Genomic DNA, 21855 nt, shown 5'->3' with positions numbered 1-21855 from the left:
GGTTTGGTTTCCTGAGGTGGTCCAAGTGTAGAGACAGAAGGGTGAGGTGAAAACAAAAGGTAAGGGCCCTTGCATTTTTCCAATATTTTTCTCCTCGATTCAGCTGTCGAACTGCATGGACTGTGGAATGGCAACCTTGACATGGTAAGTCCTATTCCTAGGTTCCAGTCTAGTGAAATACACTTGCTTGCTGGAAGAGAGACTGCGAGGCTCATTCTGGGAGAAATGCTGCTCACAGCTTTGGAGGGAACAAAAATTCAATTTTTGGTATTGGTAGTTGGTATAGTTCTCCTTCTTCCATTCCTTCTTTATTTCTTCCTTCAATACCCTGCTGACACAGGGGTTCTGTGGTCCAACTGAGTGAGACGTGGAGGTAGAAGGCATTATCCTGAAATGTAGCAGAAATTGCTCTTGAATAAGATGGGAATTTTTATCTGGAACAGGATCGTTTTCAATGATCAACTAAGATGGTGACATGACCTTCCCAAATCAGAGCAGCTGGTCTGTTTCTCTGAGTTGGGCCCACATGGAGAGAAAGAAGGGTGAGGCAAAAGCTCAAGGTAAGGGCCCTTACATTTTTCCAAACTTTTTCTCCTCAACTCAGCTGTTTAACAGAACTGAGTGGGGCATGACATGGTAAGTCCTATTCCACGTTTCCAGTCTAGTAAAATAGGGTTGGTTTCTGCAAGAAAGACTTCAAGCGTCATTCCAAGAGACAAAATGTTGGTCATCGCTGTGGAGTCAAGAGAAAATTTCAATTTTCGGCATTGTTAGAGGGTATTTCTCTCCTTCTCTCCTATTCTATCTTCATTTCTTCCGTAAACATTTTGCTGACATGGGAGTTCTGTGGTCCAACTGAATGTGTTCTGTCCTCTCCCACTGAGTAGCCTCAAAGAGGCTCAAAAGTCCAACAGAAGCCAAACATAAGCTGAACAAATGAAAACTGGACTGCTAACAGTTATCTCTCTCCAAAGTTTATATCAGACAGCAATGTTGTAATTACCGGGCAATGTTCCCAGGTTCTTGGCAGACGGCCAGCAGCTTCATAGCCTAGATACAGACAAGCAGACACGCTACAAAACTCAAATGCCAACAAATTGTCCACCATGCCTGTCCTGCACAGCCACACCCCTTTTATACTCTGTAGGGTGTGGCCCTACGTCTCCCGGCCACGCCTCTTGGGACGTTGCAACAATTACTGCTGTTGTTGACAACATATTCTACATCTCTCCCTTGCATCCAAAAGGGGCTCTTCCTCGGTGCTGCTGGCTTCTGCCTGCTGTTCTGCCTTCCCCTCTGTTTGGCTGGGGTCCATAGGCACGTCAGCCAGTCAGTTCTTGCTGACTCACCAAGGGAGTCAGCCCCTCTGGCATGCCACTCGTGCCAGTTTCCTCCTCTTCTAACTCATCCTCCAAGTCAGTATGCCATGATAAAGCACCCTCCAGGGCCGGGGTCACGACACTATCCCCCACCGCAGGGTCCTTCCCCCGGGTCTGACGGTCCGGATGTGGTCGGGATGGAAACTGGTCGTGGAAGGCCCGTACGAGGTCTGGGGCATGTACGGAGGAGGCATCCATCCATGAGAAGTCCTCGGGCCCATATCTCTTCCATTTGATGAGGTATTGGAACCGCCCCTTTAGCCAACGAGAGTCTCGGATGCTGGCCACCTCATACTCCAGTGGACCGTCTCCCGTGGATGTGGTGACTGGAACAGGAGCTGTCAGGCATCGGAGGGAACTCGATGGAGCCTCAGGGACCAGTGGAAGACAGGGTGAATCCGCATGGACTACGGCAAAGTTAAACGATAGGTCACTGGGCTGACCGTCTCAATGGGGAATGGGCTGATGAACCGATGGTCCAATGTCTTCACCGGACGGTTGGTCGGGAGGTGTTTTGTGAATAACCACACCCGGTCTCCCACTGCCAGCAGTGGCATCGCCTGTCGGGAGCAGTTGGCGAACCGTTTGTAATCCTCCTTGGCCTGGATTAGCTGCCAACACACCAACTGCTGAACTGCCTGCAACTCCGACAGAAAGTCCTGGGTCTCGGGAACAGGAGAATCCGATGGGCCAGGGGGAAGAGCCGTGGATGGTACCCCACATTGGTGTAGAACGGGGTTATCTGGGTGGAGGTATGCTGGGAGATGTTGAAAGCAAACTCCACCAGGGAGAGGTAATCGGCACAGTTATCATGCTGTTGGTTCACAAAGCAGCGCAGATAGTGCTCCAGGATGCCGATTACCTTCTCTGTTCCCCCGTTGGTCTCTGGATGGTGCGCCGATGACAAGCACACCTGCACCTCCCATGTGGCCATCAGTGACAACCCCTCGTCCGCGAAAGCTGGAACGGGTGTTCTTTCCAAAGAATTGCATTTATTTTGAGTCAAACAGCAAACCAAGAAAAGGCGAAGTCAGCGTTGGCTGCTACTTGCATCCCCTGCTGCTAAATAGCCGGCCGAAGCACACACCCACAGCCCCGCCCAAACAAACCAATATCCGCCTCCCCCCCTATTTACACTCCACCCACCCCCGTCAGCTCCCTCCCTCTCCTTCGAACCCACCGTGCTCATCTTGCCAGGTATGTACCCACCCAGCCCTAATCCCGCGGCCCCACACCCCATCACAACAACTACCTCCCACCCAAGGACATTCCCTTCACGACCCCAGGCCCCAGAACCCTCACCACCCCCCACGGTCCCTGGCACCTCCGCAGTCCCGGTCCAGCGGGCTCGCTTCATAAGTCCGGGCTCCAGCCACATTTTACGAGGAACGGGCTAGCAGCCGCTTCTCGGCAGGGCCCGGCGCCGGCTTCATTGGTGCAGTCCCCAGTATCGGACAAGGTTCCACGCAAGGGATCTGAGCAGGCGCACCCTCCTCTGCCAACGAGGAGTCTTCGGGGCAGGCCAGCGACGGGCGGGGGCCTGCACGGTGGCATTGCACAGGCGTACTTTTTCCGGTCAGCTGGGAGTCCACGGGGCAGGCCAGCAGCGGGCGGGTGCCTGCTCGGCGGTTTTGCGCAGGCGCACGTTCCTCGGCCAGCCGGGAACACGGCCGGTCGGAGAGGTGCCAGACATCCGGGCGGTGCATCTCCCATGGGAACGGCGAGGCCCGTACTTGCTGGCTGTGAGTCCCTTGCCGCGGGACGGGCGGAGAGGGCCCGTGGGCAGGGCATTCCAGCTGGCCGCCACCCCCCTGCCGGATGTCGGGCCTGCGGGGCTCAACAATCAGGCTCCTCCAGACTTGGGCCATAAATTGTACACTGCGATCCGAAACCACCCTGTCCGGAAAGCCATGGAGGCGGAAGATATGCTGGAGAAACAAGTGGGCGGTGGTGTGGGCCGTTGGCAGCCCGCAGCATGGAATAAAATGTGCCATTTTTGTCAGCATATCTACCACCAACAGCACAGTGGTGAACCCAGCGGATGGTGGCAGGTCCGTCAGGAAAGTCCATAGAGATCACTCCCCATGGCCTCTCCGGTGTCGGCAGCGGCTGGAGGAGGCCAGGAGGTGCACCTGTTGTGGCCTTTGCTTGTCAGCACGACACACAAGACGTCACATACGTGTGCACATCGTGCCATACCCGAGGCCACCAAAAGGTCCGCATCACTAGGTGGAGGGTCTTAAAGAATCCGAAGTGCCCCACCGCAGGGTTGTTGTGGCACTGAGTCATGACGAGGGCTCAGAGCAGACCCGTGGGCACGTACAACTGCCCCCGTTGCTTGAGTAAGCCCTCCTCCAAAGTCCACGGGGACGCGGGACCAACCTCGGCTCACCTTTGCTGTGACCAATCATCCAGGCACTGCGCCTCTCACACCTGAGCTCATAAGTCCACCGGCTCCTGGACTGCAGCTAAGGACTCCGCGGGCAGTACCGTCCATGGGGAAAGTGGTGCGGAGGTATTCAGGCTTTCTGGATAGTGCATCCACCCTCCGGTTGTGACCACTGGGAATTTAGGTCACACGGAAGTTGAACCGGGAGAAAAACAGGGACCACCAGATCTGCCGCTAGTTCAACTTCCGGGCAGTCTTTAAATGTTCCAGGTTCTGATGGTCCGTCCGAACCTCTACCATGTGTCGGGCCCCTTCGAGGTGATGCCGCCAGGCCTTGAACGCGGCCTTGATGGCCAGCAACTCTTTTCCCCTGATGGTGTAATTGTGCTCGGAAGGATTGAGTTTCCGCGAATAATAAGCGCAGGGAAAATGAGTGCCGCCATCCACTGGAGCCTGCAGTAATACTGCCCTGATGGCCACATCTGACGCGTCCGTCTCCACCACGAAGGGACAATGCGGGTCTGGTTGTCTCAGGATGGGCTTGGTGGTGAATGCCTGTTTCAAAGCCTGGAATACCTGTTGCTGTGGGGCACCCCACTGGAACAGGACCTTCTTGCGAAGGAGCTGGATCAGCAGAGCCGTCAGGGACCCGTAGCCCAGGATGAAGGTGCAGTAGTAGTTGGCGAACCCCAGAAGGCACTGAATATCCTTCACCCGGCGTGGGGGTTCCCAACTATGCAAGGACTCCACCTTGCAAGGGTCCATGGCGATGCCTTCGGGAGAGATGATGTGGCCCAGGAACTCTATGGAATAATCGGGAGAATCGCATAGAGCTGATTCTCCCGAAGGTGTTGCAGAATGAGGCGTACTTGCTGGAGGTGGCTTTACCTGGACCGGGAGTAGATCAAAATATCATCCAGGTAGACCACCACGAACTGATCCAGCATGTCCCTGAACACCTCGTTCATGAAGTGTTGGAAGACCGTGGGGGCGTTGGTCAACCCGAACGGCATGACGGTGTACTCGAAGTGGCCGTATCAGGTGCCAAATGCCGTCTTCCATTCATCGCCCTCACGAACTCGCATCAGGTTGTAGGCCCCATGTAGGATGAGCTTTGTGAAGATGGTCGCCTCACGCAGCCTCTCCATGAGTTCCGGGATCAGCAGCAGGGGATATCGATTCCTCACAGTGATGGCGTTCAGCCGGTGGTAATCGCAGCACAGGCGCAGATCCCCTGTCTTCTTCTTGACGAAGAGAACTGGGGCTGCGAGAGGAGAGGACGAGGGCCAGATGAATCCCCTGTCTTCCATTCATCGCCCTCACAAACTTGCATCAGGTTGTAGGTCCCACGTAGGTCGAGCTTTGTGAAGATGGTCGCCTCACGCAGCCTCTCCATGAGTTCCGGGATCAGCGGCAGGGGATATCGATTCCTCACGATGGCATTCAGCCGGCGGTAATCGCAGCACAGGCGCAGATCCCCTGTCTTCTTCTTGACGAAGAGAACTGGGGCCGAGAGAGGAGAGGACGAGGGCCGGATGAATCCCCTGGCTAGGTTCTTCTCCAGGAAGTCCCGCAAGGCGGCCAATTCGGGATCCGACATGGGATACAGGCGTCCCACTGGCAGCGGCGCGTCGGTCAGGAGGTCCACAGGGCAGTCGTATGGCCAATATGGGGGCAGATGGTCTGCCTCTTTTTCGCTGAACACGTCGGCGAAATCTGCTAGGTCAGAAGGCAAGGAGGTGGCAGGGGCGGAAACTTCCTGGCTGGCACAGGTGTGGCAGATGTGGTCCACACATTGTAGGCTCGGGAAGGAGATGGCATTCTGTGACCACGCCACCTGAAGATCATGAGTCCGAAGCCAGGCCATCCCCAGAACCAGAGGGAAATGGAGCTCAGAGGTTGCATAGAATTGGATCGCTTCCTCATGTGATCTAATGACCAGACGCAGGGGCTGAGTGGCAAATTTGATGGGTCCTGCCACCAGCTCCCTCCCATCGATGGTTTCCACCCTCAATGGGGGATCTACTGGACACAGGGGGATGTTACACTGGGCCACAAAGGCCCGGTCCATAAAGTTTGTGGTGGCCCCTGAGTCCACCAGCGCATGCGCCGGAATACCCCCTTGTCAGTTCAACACGAAAACCTGGCTAGCCAGGATCAAATGCCGAGGGGGGGCAGAGTCCACATCTGCCACATCGGGTGGCGAACTGGCACGTGCCCGGCCTAGGGTTTCCCTTAGACTGGGCCTGCCCCGTTTCCCAGTTTGTTTATCCGAGTTTGGGACCCAGGCCCAGGTGTCGACAGCCCAACTTTCTTTTGTGGACAGGAGGCAGCGAAGTGTCCAGGTGCTCCACAATACAAGCACAACCCCCCTGGCATCTGCGAGTCTTTTCCTGGGCTGTCAGGTGGGGTCAGGCTGCTCCCAGCTCCATCGATTCTTCTGCCGTAGCTATGAAGCATGGGACGACTCGGGGTGCTGCACAGGGCAAAAAGCAACTGACGGGGTCGGTGCAGGCAGTGGCTCTGGGGCCATCCGTCGATTTTTCCAATGCTTCAGGCGTACGTCAATCCGGAGACACTGAACCACCAAGGCGTTGAAGGTTGGGGAAACCTCAACTATGGCCAATTCATCCTGCAGTTCGTCCGACAGGCTATCTTGGAAGGCATCCATTAATGCCGCCTCATTCCAGGTGGAGTCTTGAGACAGCAGTCGGAATTCTGCGATGTACTCCTGCAGGGGGCGCCTCCCCTGTTTAATGTCCCTGAGGTGCCTTGCCACGGTCTGTGCCTGAATGGGGTCTTCGTACATTTGCTGCAGGTGGCGCCAGAACCCCTGGCAGTCAGTTAGAAGGGGACTATTCTGGGCTAATCAGGGTGTGGCCCATTGAGCAGCAGAGCCAAAGAGAAGACTGATGATGAACCCCACCCTAGTTTGATCATCTGGGAAGTCTTCCACTCTTAGAGACATATACAGTTGGCACTGCCCCATGAACGCTGAGAACATGTCCGGCTGCCCAGTGAACCTATCTGGCATGGCTACTGGACATTTCTGAGGCGGCTGGGGAGGGGCAGGCACATTCAATTGAGCCACTTGACCAGCAAGCTGGGTGACTTGCTGCCGTAGCAGTTGGTTCTCAGCTAGCAACTGCTGTTGTTGTTGGGGGTCCATGTTGATTTAAAGGTGGCTTGTTATGAGGTGGTGGACAAGCTTGTTCTGTCCTCTCCCACTGAGTAGCCTCAAAGAGGCTCAAAAGTCCAACAGAAGCCAAACATAAGCTGAACAAATGAAAACTGGACTGCTAACAGTTAACTCTCTCCAAAGTTTATATCAGACAGCAATGTTGTAATTACCGGGCAATGTTCCCAGGTTCCTGGCAGACGGCCAGCAGCTTCAGAGCCTAGATACAGACAAGCAGACACGCTACAAAACTCAAATGCCAACAAATTGTCCACCACGCCTGTCCTGCGCAGCCACACCCCTTTTATACTCTGTAGGGTGTGGCCCTACGTCTCCCGGCCACGCCTCTTGGGACGTTGCAACAATTACTGCTGTTGTTGACGACGTATTCTACGTCTCTCCCTTGCATCCAAAAGGGGCTCTTCCTCGGTGCTGCCGGCCTCTGCCTGCTGTTCTGCCTCCCCGTCTGTTTGGCTGGGGTCCATAGGCATGTCAGCCACAGTCAGTTCTTGCTGACTCACCAAGGGAGTCGGCCCCACCAGCACGCCGATTGTGCCAGCTTCCTCCTCCTCCAACTCATACTCCAAGTCGGTAGGCCACGATAAAGCACCCTCTGGGGCTGGGTCACAACAGAGTGTGAGACGTGGAGGTAGAAGGCATTATCCTGAAATGTAGCAGAAATTGCTCTTGAATAAGATGGGAATTTTTGTCTGGAACAGGATTGTTTTCAATGATCAACTAAGATGGTGACATGACCTTCACAAATCAGAGCAGCTGGTCTGTTTCTCTGAGTTGGGTCCACATGGAGAGACAGAAGGGTGAGGCACAAGCTCAAGGTAAAGGCCCTTCTATTTTTCCAAATTTTTCTCCTCAACTCAGCTGTTTAACTGAACTGAGTGTGGTGTGACATGGTAAGTCCTATTCCACGTTTCCAGTCTAGTAAAATAGGGTTGGTTTCTGGAAGAAAGACTTCAACCATCATTCCAAGACAAAAATGTTGGTCATTGCTGTGGAGGCAAGAGAAAATTTCATTTTTTAGCACTGTTAGAGGGTATTTTTCTCCTTCTCTGCTACTCTTTCTTAATTTCTTCCTTAAACGTTGCTGACATGGGAGTTCTGTGTTCCAACTGAGTGAGACATAGAGGTAGAAGCCATTATCCTGAAATGTAGTACAAATTGCTCTTGAATAACAATAGATTTTTTATTTGGAACAGGATCTTTTCCAATGATTGATCAAGATGGTGACATGACCTTCCCAAAGCATACCAGCTGGTCTGTTTTTCTGAGGTGGGTCCAGATGGAGAGAGAGAAGGGTGAGGCAAAAGCTAAAGGTAAGGGCCCTTCCATTTTTCCAATATTTTTCTCCTCAACTCAGCTTTTTAACTGCATGGAGTGTGGCGTGACATGGTAAGTCCCATTCCACATTTCCAGTCTAGTAAAATAGGGTTGGTTTCTGGAAGACAAACTTCAAGCGTCATTCCAAGACAAAAATGTTGGTCATTGCTGTGGAGTGAAGAGAAAGTTTTAATTTTCAGCATTTTTAGAGGGTATTTTTCTCCTTCTCTCCTATTCTTTCTTAATTTTTCCCATAAACATGTTGCTGACATGGGAGTTCTCTGGTCCAACTGAGTGAGACGTGGAGGTAGAAGGCATTATCCTGAAATGTAGCAGAAATTGCTCTTGAATAACATGGGAATTTTTATCTGGAACAGGATCTTTTTCAATGATCAACTAAGATGGTGACATGACGTTCACAAATCAGAGCAGCTTGGGTCTACATGGAGAGACAGAAAAGTGAGGTAAAAGTTCAAGGTAAGGGCCCTTCCATTTTTCCAATAGTTTTCTCTTCAACAGCTGTTTAACTGAACTGTGTGTGGCGTGGCAACCTTGACATAAGTCCTATTCCTAGGTTCCAGTCTAATGAAATATACTTGGTTTCTGGAGGACAGACTGCGAGGATCATTCTGGGAGAAGAAAAGCTACTCACCGCTTTGGAGTGATGAGAAAAATTCAATTTTTGGTACTAGTAGTTGGCATAGTTCTCCTTCTATTCCTTCTTCATATCTTCCTTCAGTGTTCTGCTGACATGGGGGTTCTGTGTCCAACAGAGTGTGAGACATGGAGGTAGAAGGCAGTATCCTGAAATTTAGCAGAAATTGCTCTTGAATAACATGAGAATTTTTAGTTGGAACAGGATCTTTTTCAACGATTGACCAGGATGGTGACATGACCTTCATAAATCAGACCAGCTGGTCTGTTTTTCTGAGGTGGGTCCAGGTGTAGAGAAAGAAGGGTGAGGCAAAAGCTCAAGGTAAGGCCCTTTCCATTTTTTCAATATTTTTCTCCTCAACTCAACTGTCTGACTGAACTGAGTGCTGCATGACATGGTAAGTCCTATTCCACATTTCCAGTCTAGTAAAATAGGGTTGGTTTCTGGAAGAAAGACTTCAAGCGTCATTCCAAGAGACAAAATATTGGTCATCGCTGTGGAGTCAAGAGAAAATTTCAATTTTCGGCATTGTTAGAGGGTATTTCTCTCCTTCTCTCCTATTCTATCTTCATTTCTTTCTTAAACATGTTGCTGACATGGGAGTCTTCTGGTCCAACTGAGTGAGACATGGAGCTAGAATGCAGTATCCTGAAATGTAGTACAAATTGCTCTTGAAAAACAATAGAATTTTTATTTGGAACAGGATCTTTTCCAATGATCGATCAAGATGCTGACATGACCTGCACAAATCAGACCAGCTTTTGTGTTTCTCTGAGTTGGGTCCAGATGGAGAGAGAGAAGGGTGAGGCAAAAGCTCAAGGTAAGGGCCCTTCCATTTTTCCAATATTTTTCTCCTCAACTCAGCTGTCTGACTGCACAGACTGTGGCATGGCAACCTTGACATGGTAAGTACTATTCCTAGGTTCCAGTCTAGTGAAATATACTTGGTTTCTGGAGGAAAGACTGCGAGGATCATTCTGGGAGAAGAAAAGCTACTCACCACTTTGGAGTCGAGAAAGAAATTCAAGTTTTGGTATTGGTAGTTGGCATAGTTCTTCCATTCCTTCTTTATTTCTTCCTTCAATGTTCTGCTGATATGGGGGTTCCATGGTCCAACTGAGTGAGAAGTGGAGGTAGAAGGCATTATCCTGAAATGTAGCAGAAATTGCTCTTGAATAACATGAGAATTTTATTTGGAACAGGATGGTGACATGACCTTCACAAAGTAGACCAGTTGGTCTGGTTTTCTGAGTTGGGTCCAAGGGGAGAGACAGAAGGGTGAGGTGAAAGCTCAAGGTAAGGCAGTGGTGGGATTCAGCTGGTTCGCACCACTTCAGCAGAACTGGTAGTTAATTTTTTGTTGCCGAGGCGCAGAATGGACATCCGGAAGTGGCATCCACACAGAGAATTTTTATTTGGAACAGGATCTTTTTGAATGATCGATGAAAATGTTGACATGACCTTCACAAATCATTGTGTCTGGAAGGGCAGAAGCAAATGTTGCAGCATATCACGAAAAAGGCAAGTTTGCTTCCATAGCCATTGACTTGCTGAGTGGGAGGTAAATTTGCTGTCTGAACCAGGCAGATAACCATAGCGTGAAGTTTTTGGAAGTCAGTCCGATGCACCTAACTGAAACCATTAGAGGTTGGTCCTCTGAAGCTGATGGAACTCCTGAACATCCTGTGGATGTCATAAGACAGAAGCTGGTGGACATTGTCAGCTGTGGTGGAAATGGGTCTTCAGAAGCTAGCCAATCAAAGCTTTGTTCATATCGATGAAGTAAATGTGTGGAGTGAGCTTGAATGGTTGCTCAACTAACAGTCTCAGTCATCACTTTGTAAAGCTGGGTCCCTTGACATCCATTCATGACGCATGTGTTGAACGTGGGCGAGGCAAATAATAATAATAATAATAATAATTTAATTTTTATACCGCCCTTCTCCCGAAGGACTCAGGGCAGTGTACAGGGCAATACAATAAAATACAATGTATAAAAGTTAAAAAATATTAAATACTACAGCCCAATTCAATAAGTTAATACAATAGCGTTAAAATTCCCCTAAACCCATCAGACCAGGCCGGCTTGTTCAAATAAATATGTTTTTAGGTCACGTCGGAAGGAGCGAAGGTCAGGAGCCATCCGGAGCTCCACCGGTAAACGCTGTGGGAATGTGGTAGTGGTGAAAAGAATCCAGGCAATCTTCATGGAGTCAAGGCAGTGGAAGTTGGCAGGTGGAACCTAGGGGTGAAGTTGATAGGTGGAAGTGGCCCCATATCCTTTGAGCAAAGTTGGTGGATCATGATAGAGAACCCTCCCACTCATCCACCTATCTTAAACTTTCACAGATACCAGTGTTCAGTTGGTCTGGTTTCTTGAGGTGAATTCAGGCGGTGAGAAGGCTTAGGTGTAATCGCAAGGTAAGGACCCTTCCATTTCTTCAATATTTCAGATAGTGAGGGGGTGAGCTAGAAGGCATTGTCTTGAACTCTAGCAGAAACTGCTCTTCAATAACATGAGAGTTTTCATCCAGAACAGGATGTTTCCCAAGTGGTCAACCAAGATGGTGATAAGACCTTCACAAATCTTTGTGGCTGGAAGGACAGAAGCAAATGAGGGAGCATCTTACAAAAAAGGCAAGTTTGTTAGCAATAGCAGGCAGAATTGCTGATTGGGAGGTGAATTTGCTGCCTGAACCAGACAATACTCATGGCGTGAGGCCCCGGAAGTCAGTCTGATGCACCTAGGTGAAGGGCATTTCAACCTCTCCATGTGCCTCTCTTTCTCCAGCTATGGGCTTTTGACACTCTAATGCCTCAACCTATGTCTCTGCTGATCACCTCCACTGCTGTTCTCTTGCTGCTACTGTTAACAAGCTCTGCCCAAGCTGTCTGCTGAGCACTTAGTTTGATGGCTTCACACAAAGAAAAAGGGAAAAAAGGAGTAGAAAGCAAATTAAAGGGGCCTGCATGCTGTAATAATTCTGCTTCTTTGGCCTTTGTCTTTTGACTTTTTCGGTCTGGCTTTGTCCTGTAAAAGGAGCGGTAAAGCCTCTTTCAGCTTTTTCTCCTTTTTTTTTTTGCAGTGCGCAATACGGTCTAGTAGTATGGCAGAAAAAGATCTTTGGGCACACTTGCGTCAGGGAAGTCTTGCTTTGCGATTCCCATTTTGGGGGGGAGCAGAAAGGCAAGCTTATAGATCCAGCCAAGCACAGCCAAAATCAGCATTTTGGTGCCCTCTAGCAGAGGGACGGGCTGTTTCATTCTTTTTGAATTTTGCTTATTTTTTATTTATTTTGCCTCTACTTCTGCACAGGCCAAAGCCAGCCCCATAGGCCCAGGAGAATGCTGAGGCCTATTAAAGTTTGCTTTGTGGTGGTTTTCCCCCTCTATTTTTACCACATGGAGCCCGGCCCAAATGCCACAGCAACTAAGCCGGGTGGGCAGTGGGAGCAAGATGATGGCAGGTGAGGTAGGGTAGTGGGGCTTAGGGCAGCAGGGGGCAAACAGACATAGATGGCGGGAGCGAGATAGGTAGGTGCCGGAAGTTGTAGCACCCTTTTGGTCATAAGTGCAGATAATAATAATATAATATTTTTTAAGGAGATACCTGGTTGATACCTAGGATGCTGGCAGCAGCCAGTGTCAACCATTAGTGCCAGTCAATTAAAGTGTTCAGTTGACTGAGTTTCATGTAATAATAATAATAATAATAATAATAATAATAATAATAATAATAATAATAATAATAATGATTATGATTATGATGATGATGATGAAGAAGAAGTTGGAAGGCACCTTGGAGGTCATCTAGTCCAACCCCCTGCCCAGGCAGGAAACCCTATACCATTTCGGACAAATGGCTGTCCAGTCTCTTCTTAAAAACTTCCAGTGTTGGAGCATTCAAAGCTTCTGGAGGCAGGTTGTTCCACTGGTTAATTGTTCTAACTGTCAGGAAGTTTCTCCTTAGTTCTAGGTTGCTTCTGTCCTTGATTAGATGGGCTGCCATGTGCCCTGATTCTGGTCATGTGACCATTGGGTATGTTGCTATGGCTGCAATATGGGGCAAGGTTCATAAAGTCCCTTCATTTAGCACCACCGTAACTTCCAATGGTTGCTAAAAGCATGGTGGTAAGTCAAGAAATACCTATAGAAGTAGTCCTCTGCATATGATCAGTCTGTTAATGACCCTTTAAAGTCACAACCAACTTTTAACAAGCTACTAACAACCTGTCACTGAAATTATGATGGCCACCCTGTCCACAATCTCTCCATGACAAGACCACATTTTGGGCACTTGCATTTTTGACCATTTGCAGCATTCCAATGTCATGGAATTGCGATTTGTGGGGTTTTTTGTGCGCGTACTAATTGTAAATTAGAAAGCGATAAGTGATCTTTCTTTTGTAATGCAAAGCAGTGTATAGATTCAGGGTCAAATACTTTCCAGGTGGAACTGATGTGTGTGCAGTCACACAACTGATGTGTGTGAGATCTGCATCAATCTTGAATCTGTCACACCTAGAGTAAAATTTTTAATTCAAGGCTAGCAGAATCTTATTGTTATAAAAAGCATTTGGGCAACTGAGGCGAGGTAGTTCTCCCCTTAGTCACAACTGAGCCCCAAATTTCTGTTGCTAAGCGAGACATTTTCTAAGTCAGTTTTGCCCCATTTTACAACTTTTCTTGCCACAGTTGTTAAGTGAATCACTAAGTTAGTGACACGGTTGTTAAGTGAAACTGGCTTCCCCATTGACTTTGCTTGTCATAATGTCGCAAAAGGTGATCACAGGGATGGTGGGACACTGCAACCATATTTATGGCCAGTTTGGCGAGCATCTGAATTTTGATCGTGACCATGAGGATGTGTGAAAAACAGTCATAAGTCACTTTTTTAAGTGCCATTGTAACTTCAAACAGTAATTAAATAAATGATTGTAAGTCAAGGACTATTCTATATTTATGAATGTCGAGTAGCCAAGCAGCCATAGTGATAACAAAGTTCCAGTCCCCATTTCTTTGCCAAAGGGAAATTCTGATATTTATTTTGGCCTGACATCCTTGTAACCAATTTGTTTTGGTCCTACCAGATTGAGCCAGGAAATTTGCCTTTTTTCCACCCCCCACGTAATGGGCTAGAACTAAGGCCTCTAAATTTCCCAGAGTAAATTTCCCAGTGATTAGCAGAATCACTGCATCATTGAAGTACTTGAGCAACTTCTCCATTTAATAGTTACCCAAGAACCACATTATAGAAAAATCATGGTTTAAATCTTAAAGGAAAAGTGAACTTAAACATCAGTTCACTACAGTAATTACATTATTTTCTTCTTCTACAATATCAACATAAAACACTTTTCATCAATGATATAAATACACTTTAATGTTTTATTCAATATCAGTACACAGGTACTCTTATATAATAAATACCAGTTGTTAATAAATAAGAATGCGAGGTAGAAAGAAATGTCAAGACTAAGGATGTTCATCTTAAAATCCTTAGTTGTTATTGCAAAGTCCCTTTTCCATAAATAGTTCTATGGATATAATTAATCAAAATTGGCATTTTAAAACAATCAGGTTCATTCAACCCATGCTAATGTTTAATAGGATAACACATGCCCAAATGCTCACATACAATATACCACTCCAAATGTCCTATTTTGTGTTGTAATTCCCCTACATAATAACTTATCACAAAGGGTCATCAATGGAAAACCTTTCTGTTTTTAACATATTTTTATGCCAAATGTGTATTTTAACGAACTGGGAACAGTGTAACAAGAGGGCTGAACATTTGCACTTTGTTTTTTTTTTACAAATTATTCTACTTTGTCCATAAGAAACATGTCTTTGGATTTCCACATCACAGGTTAATAGATAGCAAAATCTGATCTGCCTGGTTTACCAATTTCTTGGTGAATCCACAACTGTCCCATGGTAATGTTCTGATCTGGAGGAAGCTAGTCTTTCCCCTCCCCCCCCAGACAAATATAGTAGCTATTACTCAGGAAGGCATTTTAACATTCTTGTCCACCAAAAAACATTTCCCTGCATTTAACAGACGTTCTCCAATAGCTGCCCATAAAAATCCCATAAGTGCTGTAAAGTTTAGAGGATGGTCAACCTCAATCTGAGCATAATCAAGGATCGATTTCCTATGAGTTCAAGCCCAAACAATAAGGTTTTAGATGATTCTAAGAAGCAGATGATGATCTGTTTCGAAATAGAAATTGTGGTTGACACAGTTGGGTGCTAGTAAAGACAAAAATGATTTGATTTTTAAAAAATGAAGTATCAAAAGTAATGGAAATGCAGCATATCTTCACCATAGAATCTCTCCATCTCTTTCCAGCATTAAATGTTTACTCCTGTCAAATCCACCACTACTTTGAGGTACAGAGTGTCATCTTTGAGGTAGCCGGGAATCTCAACATGGCTGGCAAATAGAGGGCTTCCACTGGCCACATTAAGTCTCTGGTGAGGTTGCTGGAAAGAAGTGCTTTGGGGATCTGGGAGGAAGGTCTCCACCAGAGGTGACTTCCTTCGCATGGGATCCAAGAGAGAGAAGGTGACCTTTTGTCGGAAAGGCCAAGGCAGAATGTCGTCGTAAGGCCCTTTGGCCAAAGCCAGGAAGAGTGAAAGGTGGCCACCCTTGCCTACACCATCTCCATCAGGGTACAGTCGGACGTAGAGGCGGTATCCAAAAGGATGGGTGGCGAAGGCTGGGGAGAAGATGGATTGTCTTTTCCCACTTTTGGCATCCTTCAGGAGTTTGGAGAAATTCTCTACCTTCCATATCAAGATTCCATCAGTGCTGACCAGCTCTTGTGAGGATGGTCCAGAACCTTTGGTTCCATGAGGACAGTTATGTATTTCCTGAGAAATTTTGAGCAACTCCTCATACTGGGAGCAGCTGTGTTGGAGAGTTTTCACGTTGGAGACTTGCTGATTCAGCTGCCGACGCAAAGATGCAACCATCAGCTCCAGGGCCTCCATACGCAACTGGACAGCTTCGATGTTCAGCGAAGGGCCACCCTGGAGAAGGAGAAGATAAATTCACATCAGCTCCAGATCCAGAATTGGAGGCACAAAACCAAGGCAGTTCTTTTCCCCCACCCCATTGTTCTCAAAGTGCTATCATTTTCCTCTTAATTCAGCTGCTTTGCTCATAATTACTAAATAGGACCCTACAATAAATTCAACCTTTCTCTAAACATTGCATTTTGAGCGACATTTGTTCATGCTGTGCTGTCATGGGTTGATTGGAACCCCCCAATTTCTCTTGAGCATCTTCTTCAGTCTTCCAGTGCTTCTTTCTACAAGTGGCTAGGTGCTCTTTGGAATCTAGTAGTATCTTAAGAATATATGAAGAGTCCACACAGCGGACAACCAGATGCATTAGTAACTCAAAAAAAAAATGACAAGAGTCTGGTTTGCAACAATGGCCTCCTGTATTGTTACTTCCTAATAACTAGTACTTAGGATTTGTCCATGATTCAGGCAGTAGCACATAACCATGTAGACTAGAAGCTATAAGACACCTGATCTGATTCCTCTGGTGCTCCATGTATTCTTATTCTCCAACAATGTGTCCAATGCCTTTATAAAACCATTTAAATTAGTATCTATGTCTTCCTATAATGAACACTTAAAATTGACCATTTAACAATGCATTGGAAAAGAATTAGGCTTTCAAGGTTTATCTGGTAACTCACCATAATAGGGGGAGTGATGGTCCAGTGTGTTTCCTTCTCTTTATTCTCATTTTGATGTCCAGGAGTTAAAGTAGCATCTTTTGTAGTTCCAATAGGTGCCTCAGGGAGGCATAAATGCTCCTACAATTAAAAATTAGGACAGCATGGTTCAAACTATGAGTCAGGACTTTTGACACTTGATCATGACTCTGAGACATATCCAGACTGAGAAGTTCTAAAACCTTCCAAAAGTCCATGTAAGACACATTTTAAAGTTTTAACCCTAATGGCTTTCTTCCGACAAAGATCCCAGGGAATTGACCATTAGTAGCCAGATAATTGTACATTAATTTTATATTAGTAGCCAGATAAGCTCTTTTAGATATTCCTAGTCTAATGCCTTCATAACAAACAATACATCAGTTTGTTTCTGGGACATACTTTTTCCCAGTCTTGTCACATAGCTCCAGCATTTTCCTCAATGAAGATATATGATTTTAAAAATCCAGGAAATACTTCATTTACCTGTTGGGTTTTTATTACTGATATTTCTAACATTTCCATAATATTAATAGTACTATTAATTATGAAAATTTCCATCACAGTTATGGACCAAAGATTCCTAGCTGGTTCATAACCAGTATCACATTAAATCTCAATGAGATATTAACATCTTTTAAACAGCAAACCTGAGGGCTGATTGAAAAGCAATGAACTGTTCATTGAAAATACCTGATATGATTTCAGAGTTCCTGTCCACCTGCAGTCAAAATTTGGGCAGGCTATCTGGGTGTCAAGAGCATCGTTCTCCGCTGCTTTGTCACTGTGGAACTGAGAAGCGAAAGATTCAAGAAGTCAGATGACAAGGCTATGAGTTGATCACGGTAACATTAAATCCATATCCTCCCTTTTAACATCAGCCTCCACCAATAGGATGACCTCTGCTATCAGGTGAACTGAGATACGGTAAATAATGCCAGGCAGAAGATCCTGAGAATTAGTGGCAAGATCTTACAGAAAAGGGTGAATGCAATCTAGGTGGCTTGAACTTCTCTAAACTCTGTGGTGGTGGATGTGCCATGGGTAGTGAAGTTTCACCTTGGTCCAGCTTTTATCCCTTCATCCTACAGACCATCTTTAAGTTAGAAACTGCTCTCCCCACTGGATGGAGCTTCCATTATGCCAATCAATCATATGACTTATTTTGGCTTGTGGAGCACATTTTTGAGAATATCAGGAGACACCCCCCCCCCCGCTAGACCGAGCCATCAGCCCATCTAGCCCCAGTAGGTTTTCTGACTTTACACGGCTAAACTAATTTCCAAGAGAGAAAGAATCAGCTGGAAAGAATCTGTCTGGCAAACAGGGATGAAACCAAGTGAAGCAAATGACTGTCTACGAGGGCATCAATGCCTCTTACACTACAGGAGCTGAAACTCAATTTTTTCTTCCTATCCATTTACAACCTCTTTGGCTGTTTAACAGGTAGTCCTTGACTTACAACCACAGCTGAGACTATAATATCCATTGCTAAACAAGGCAGTTGTTAAGTGAGTCGCACCTGTTTTACGACCTTTATGCCATGGTTGTTAAGTGAACAAATCTCGACTTTGCTTGTTGGAAGCCGACTGTGGGAAGGTTGCAAATGGTGGTCATGAGACTGCAAGATCCGGCAACCATCATAAATGCATGCTGGTTGCCAAGCACCCAAATTTTGTTCATGTGACAGGGAGGGATGCTGCGATGGTCAAGGACTAATAAGTCACCTTTTCAATACCACTGTAAGTTCAACTGGTCGCTAAAGAAATGGTTGTAAGTCAAGGACTACCTGTACAGGGTTGTTCAAGTCTGAGAACTATTATCTTGAAACTCACCTCCTTGAGATGCAGGACCTTCTTACATGTAAAGCAGGACACTATTTTCTCTGTGTTCCTGAGGAAAAAAAGAAAGAAGAAGGTGAACTGAGTGAAAATCCAACAACAGAACTGTGGGCAATTTTGAAAGAACACACACACATTCCTAACAACCACCTGTTGCTTCTAACCTTCAACATGTGCCTGATCCCACTTATCCCATTGCCATTCCCTTATACTTAGGCAATATAAGCGCGTTTTGTGACTTGATTTATTGAATCCATTTTGTTTTGAGTCTGTCCTTTCTTAACCAGGAAAATGAAAATAGTGCTCAAGGCATCTAGCGATTAAAAACCCATCAAAAGGGCAGAATTCTGAGGAAAACCTCCTTAATTTGTCAAATTAAAAAAAACCACCAGCTTATCTGAATACAGAATAGGAGAGAGCTTTTTTTACAGATTCGGTATTTTTAGATTTATATTTTATATATAATACAGGTTATGAAAATAATCTATTTAAAAAAAACCCACATGAGAATAAGCAAAAAAAATGTAGGAAATTAGCAAGCAATCTGATGGGGAAAAAAAGCAGGTTGAAGCCTGAAATTGGGGAGAAAAAAACAAAAACAAAACAAGAACTTAATTCACATTTAATTTCAATCCCGAGGAAAGGGGGGTGATCAATAAGTTCAGCCCTATTAAGAGCAGGACCAACTGCCATCCGGAGAAAAATCTATCACTGTGATCCATAGGAATCCCAAATGACTTGATGGCACTTGACCAATAAATCGGTCTTGAGCTGAACCTGAAAAGGCTCTTCTGCCAACTATTACCGTAAGAAGAGCAGCATTCTGGGAACTGAGGTCTACCCATCTTCAAATTGCCAAGGTTGTGAAACGCTGATTTAATCTAACAACCAACTTGCCAAGCACAATCCTGCTCCCGAGTTCTTCTTCGTTTTTCTAGCCCCATCAATTCGGGCCCCATGAGTCCCAGCACCAAATTTATTTATTTATTTATTTATTTATTTATTTTAATCCCATTTATATCCCGCCCTTCTCCGAAGACTCAGGGCGGCTTACAATTTAAGCACAAACCAATGTGCTTAGCAATAGCCTTCATTCTATGTATATGCCTGCTTATTAGGGCTTTCGCCCCCCCCCCAAAGCGGCATTATTACAAAGTCAGCTTAATTGCCTCCAACAATCTGGGTCCTCATTTTACCTACCTCAGAAGGATGGAAGGCTGAGTCAACCTTGAGCCTGGTGGGATGCGAACCTGCACTAATTGCAGGCAGCTGGTGTTACTTAAGGAGGCATTAGCCCATTGCTAATGCCTCCAATAAGCCTCCTTATTGGAAGTGGCTTATCTGACACACACACCCAATCCGCGGAGGTACCAAGGAACACAACCCAACCGGCAAATCCAGATGCGCAAAGTCGCCCCCCACCACCACCACCTCCGCCCAACCTCCGATCGCCCCGCTTAGGTTCCAGTACGACATGAGCATTCACCGCCCCCGCATGCCGGACCCTTTCGAGCTCTGGCTGAGCAAGATGGGACTTGTAATCCAAAGTCCGAGCTGGGACAAGACACACACACACCCCCGCCAGGTCGAGATTAGCCCCAGTGGCGTAGCGTGGGGGGTGCAGGGGGGGCCGGCCGCACCGGGTGCAACATCTGGGGGGGGCGCATTAGATGCATTTTACTTTAATTACATCAGTATTTTCATAACAAACAATACATGTGCTTAGGGGGTAAGGGTTTCTTTAACTAATCTAGTGGAAGAGACTTGAGTGCTAAAATCCACGGGTTAAGGGGCGCAAATTACTTGCCTTGCCCCGGGTGCTGACAACTCACGCTACGCCACTGATTAGCCCTCCCCACGCCAGATCCTCCTTGCCCCTCACCTGAAGAGTCCTTTCACGCATCTCCGGCAGTAGCGATGCCCGCATTCCGCCTGTTGCGGGTTGGTCAAGAGGAATCCGCACGCTTGGCACAGCAGCCCCACTTTGCTCAGAGGATCCATGGGCATCACGGAGCCGCGAAGCTTTCCCATCATCCACGAGCGCTGCCTCGAGCCGAGCAGGTCCCACGCCACAAAGTTCAGCCTCGTCCCTGGCTCGATCTGCCCGTCAATCGGTCCTCCCGTCAGTCAGTCAGTCAACCAACCAATCAATCAATCCTTCCTTCCTCCCTCCCTCCCGCTTGCTTCTCAATCTGACTTGCCTGCAAACCAGGCGGGTGGAGAGTTTTTATATACGGCGGCGCCGGGTTGACGCGTGAGTCATCCGAAGACGCACGATTCCCAGGGCCAAACGAGCGTCGTCAGGGCAGCAGGGTGAGGTTGCGTGTTTGGAAAAGGCCGGTGGGCGGAGCCAGGGAAAAAAAAATGCCTCGACTTGCCCGGACTGCAGAAGACGTGAGGAGAGACGGAGTAATGGGGGGGAAATGCCGCTTGGAGGGTAGAAAAAAGGAAAGCGAATTATCTAACAGTCCGGGAAAGCGAAATAGGCGAGAATAGGGGGAAAAAGAAGCTAAAGGGCGTGGCGAGGGAAATAGGTTGCCTCCACGAAGGAAGCCAATCCCGGTGGGAAATAACAGGTCCCTGCTTTGCCTTCACGCTGTCCTACCTCGCAGGGGTGTGGTGCCCTGCGGTGAGAGGAGGAAGCGATCTGTCTGCAGTCCCGGGCCTCTTTGGATCCACTTTCTACCTATCAATTAGGAGGCTGCTTTGCTCTCAAACTATCATATCTCGGGGGTGGGGGTTGCCAGTCTTAACATTTTTCACCATCAGATCAGATGTACTCTAGTGCCCTATCAGGGCTACAGCTCCCATTATCTTCAGCTGACATGGCTGTAAGCAGTGCTTTTCTTTGTAAAAGAAAAAGGTGCCGGAACTCACACATTGTTCTGTACCAGCCTGCTACCGGCCCTGCAGATAAGGCAGGGAGAACCTCATTTACAAGAAGGCAAGAGGCTGGAACTAAGCCTGCCAAATTTATTAACATAAAAATATAAAGAGAGCATACACGAACCATGAAACAGGAGCTATTCAAACGGTTGCCTTCAGCAAACCAGCCCTCCCACGCATTCCCCTTTTAAACAGTTCAGGGCATGGCTTCTCTCTGCCTCCTTCCAAGGTGCCCCATTGCCTTCCTCTGTTTACTCCTGATTGACTGCCTCCTGCGTGGGGCGTCCTTGAACAGGGCCAGCTGTGGGTCATCTTGATCCACGCTGTCAGGCTCACACAACTGGGTCTGTGTCATGACCAGATGGGAAGGGCCTGGCTGAGGGCTCTGTGGAGCCTCAATATTCTCAGCAAGCTCTTCAACACCCCCCTCCTCCTCCTCTGAATCGTCCGACCCAA

General features: G+C 47.3%; 1 protein-coding gene and 1 long non-coding RNA gene across 10 annotated transcripts; one reads left to right on the top strand and one right to left on the bottom strand.

The window, feature by feature from the left end:
- The first annotated feature begins 7333 nt into the window (after positions 1 to 7333).
- On the top strand, positions 7334 to 15429 carry LOC308661716. Of its 9 annotated transcripts, XR_014025001.1 has the most exons (10): positions 7334 to 7537; positions 7666 to 7782; positions 8161 to 8758; positions 8856 to 8966; positions 9640 to 9756; positions 10139 to 10232; positions 10361 to 10457; positions 11047 to 11357; positions 11471 to 11573; positions 15292 to 15429. It is a non-coding gene; the product is annotated as an uncharacterized lncRNA (long non-coding RNA). The 9 variants fall into 9 exon arrangements; XR_014025002.1 differs by having other exon boundaries at positions 7335 to 7537; positions 9640 to 10232; XR_014025003.1 differs by having other exon boundaries at positions 7335 to 7537; positions 9640 to 10457; positions 11047 to 11184; positions 11286 to 11357.
- Positions 15292 to 20562, bottom strand: LOC308661715 (TNF receptor-associated factor 2-like). The gene is made up of 5 exons (XM_081316866.1): positions 20396 to 20562; positions 18508 to 18565; positions 17366 to 17464; positions 16655 to 16774; positions 15292 to 15974 (listed from the first exon to the last, which is right to left on the bottom strand). The coding sequence occupies exons 1-5, from the start codon at positions 20545 to 20547 to the stop codon at positions 15294 to 15296; spliced, it is 1110 nt and encodes a 369-aa protein (XP_081172992.1). The 5' UTR covers positions 20548 to 20562; the 3' UTR covers positions 15292 to 15293.
- Positions 20563 to 21855: the final 1293 nt, after the last annotated feature.

This window comes from Vipera berus, assembly GCF_964194415.1.
Source record: "Vipera berus genome assembly, chromosome: 2".
Classification (NCBI taxonomy): Eukaryota; Metazoa; Chordata; class Lepidosauria; order Squamata; family Viperidae; genus Vipera; species Vipera berus.
This window is presented reverse-complemented; position numbering and strand designations above follow the sequence as displayed.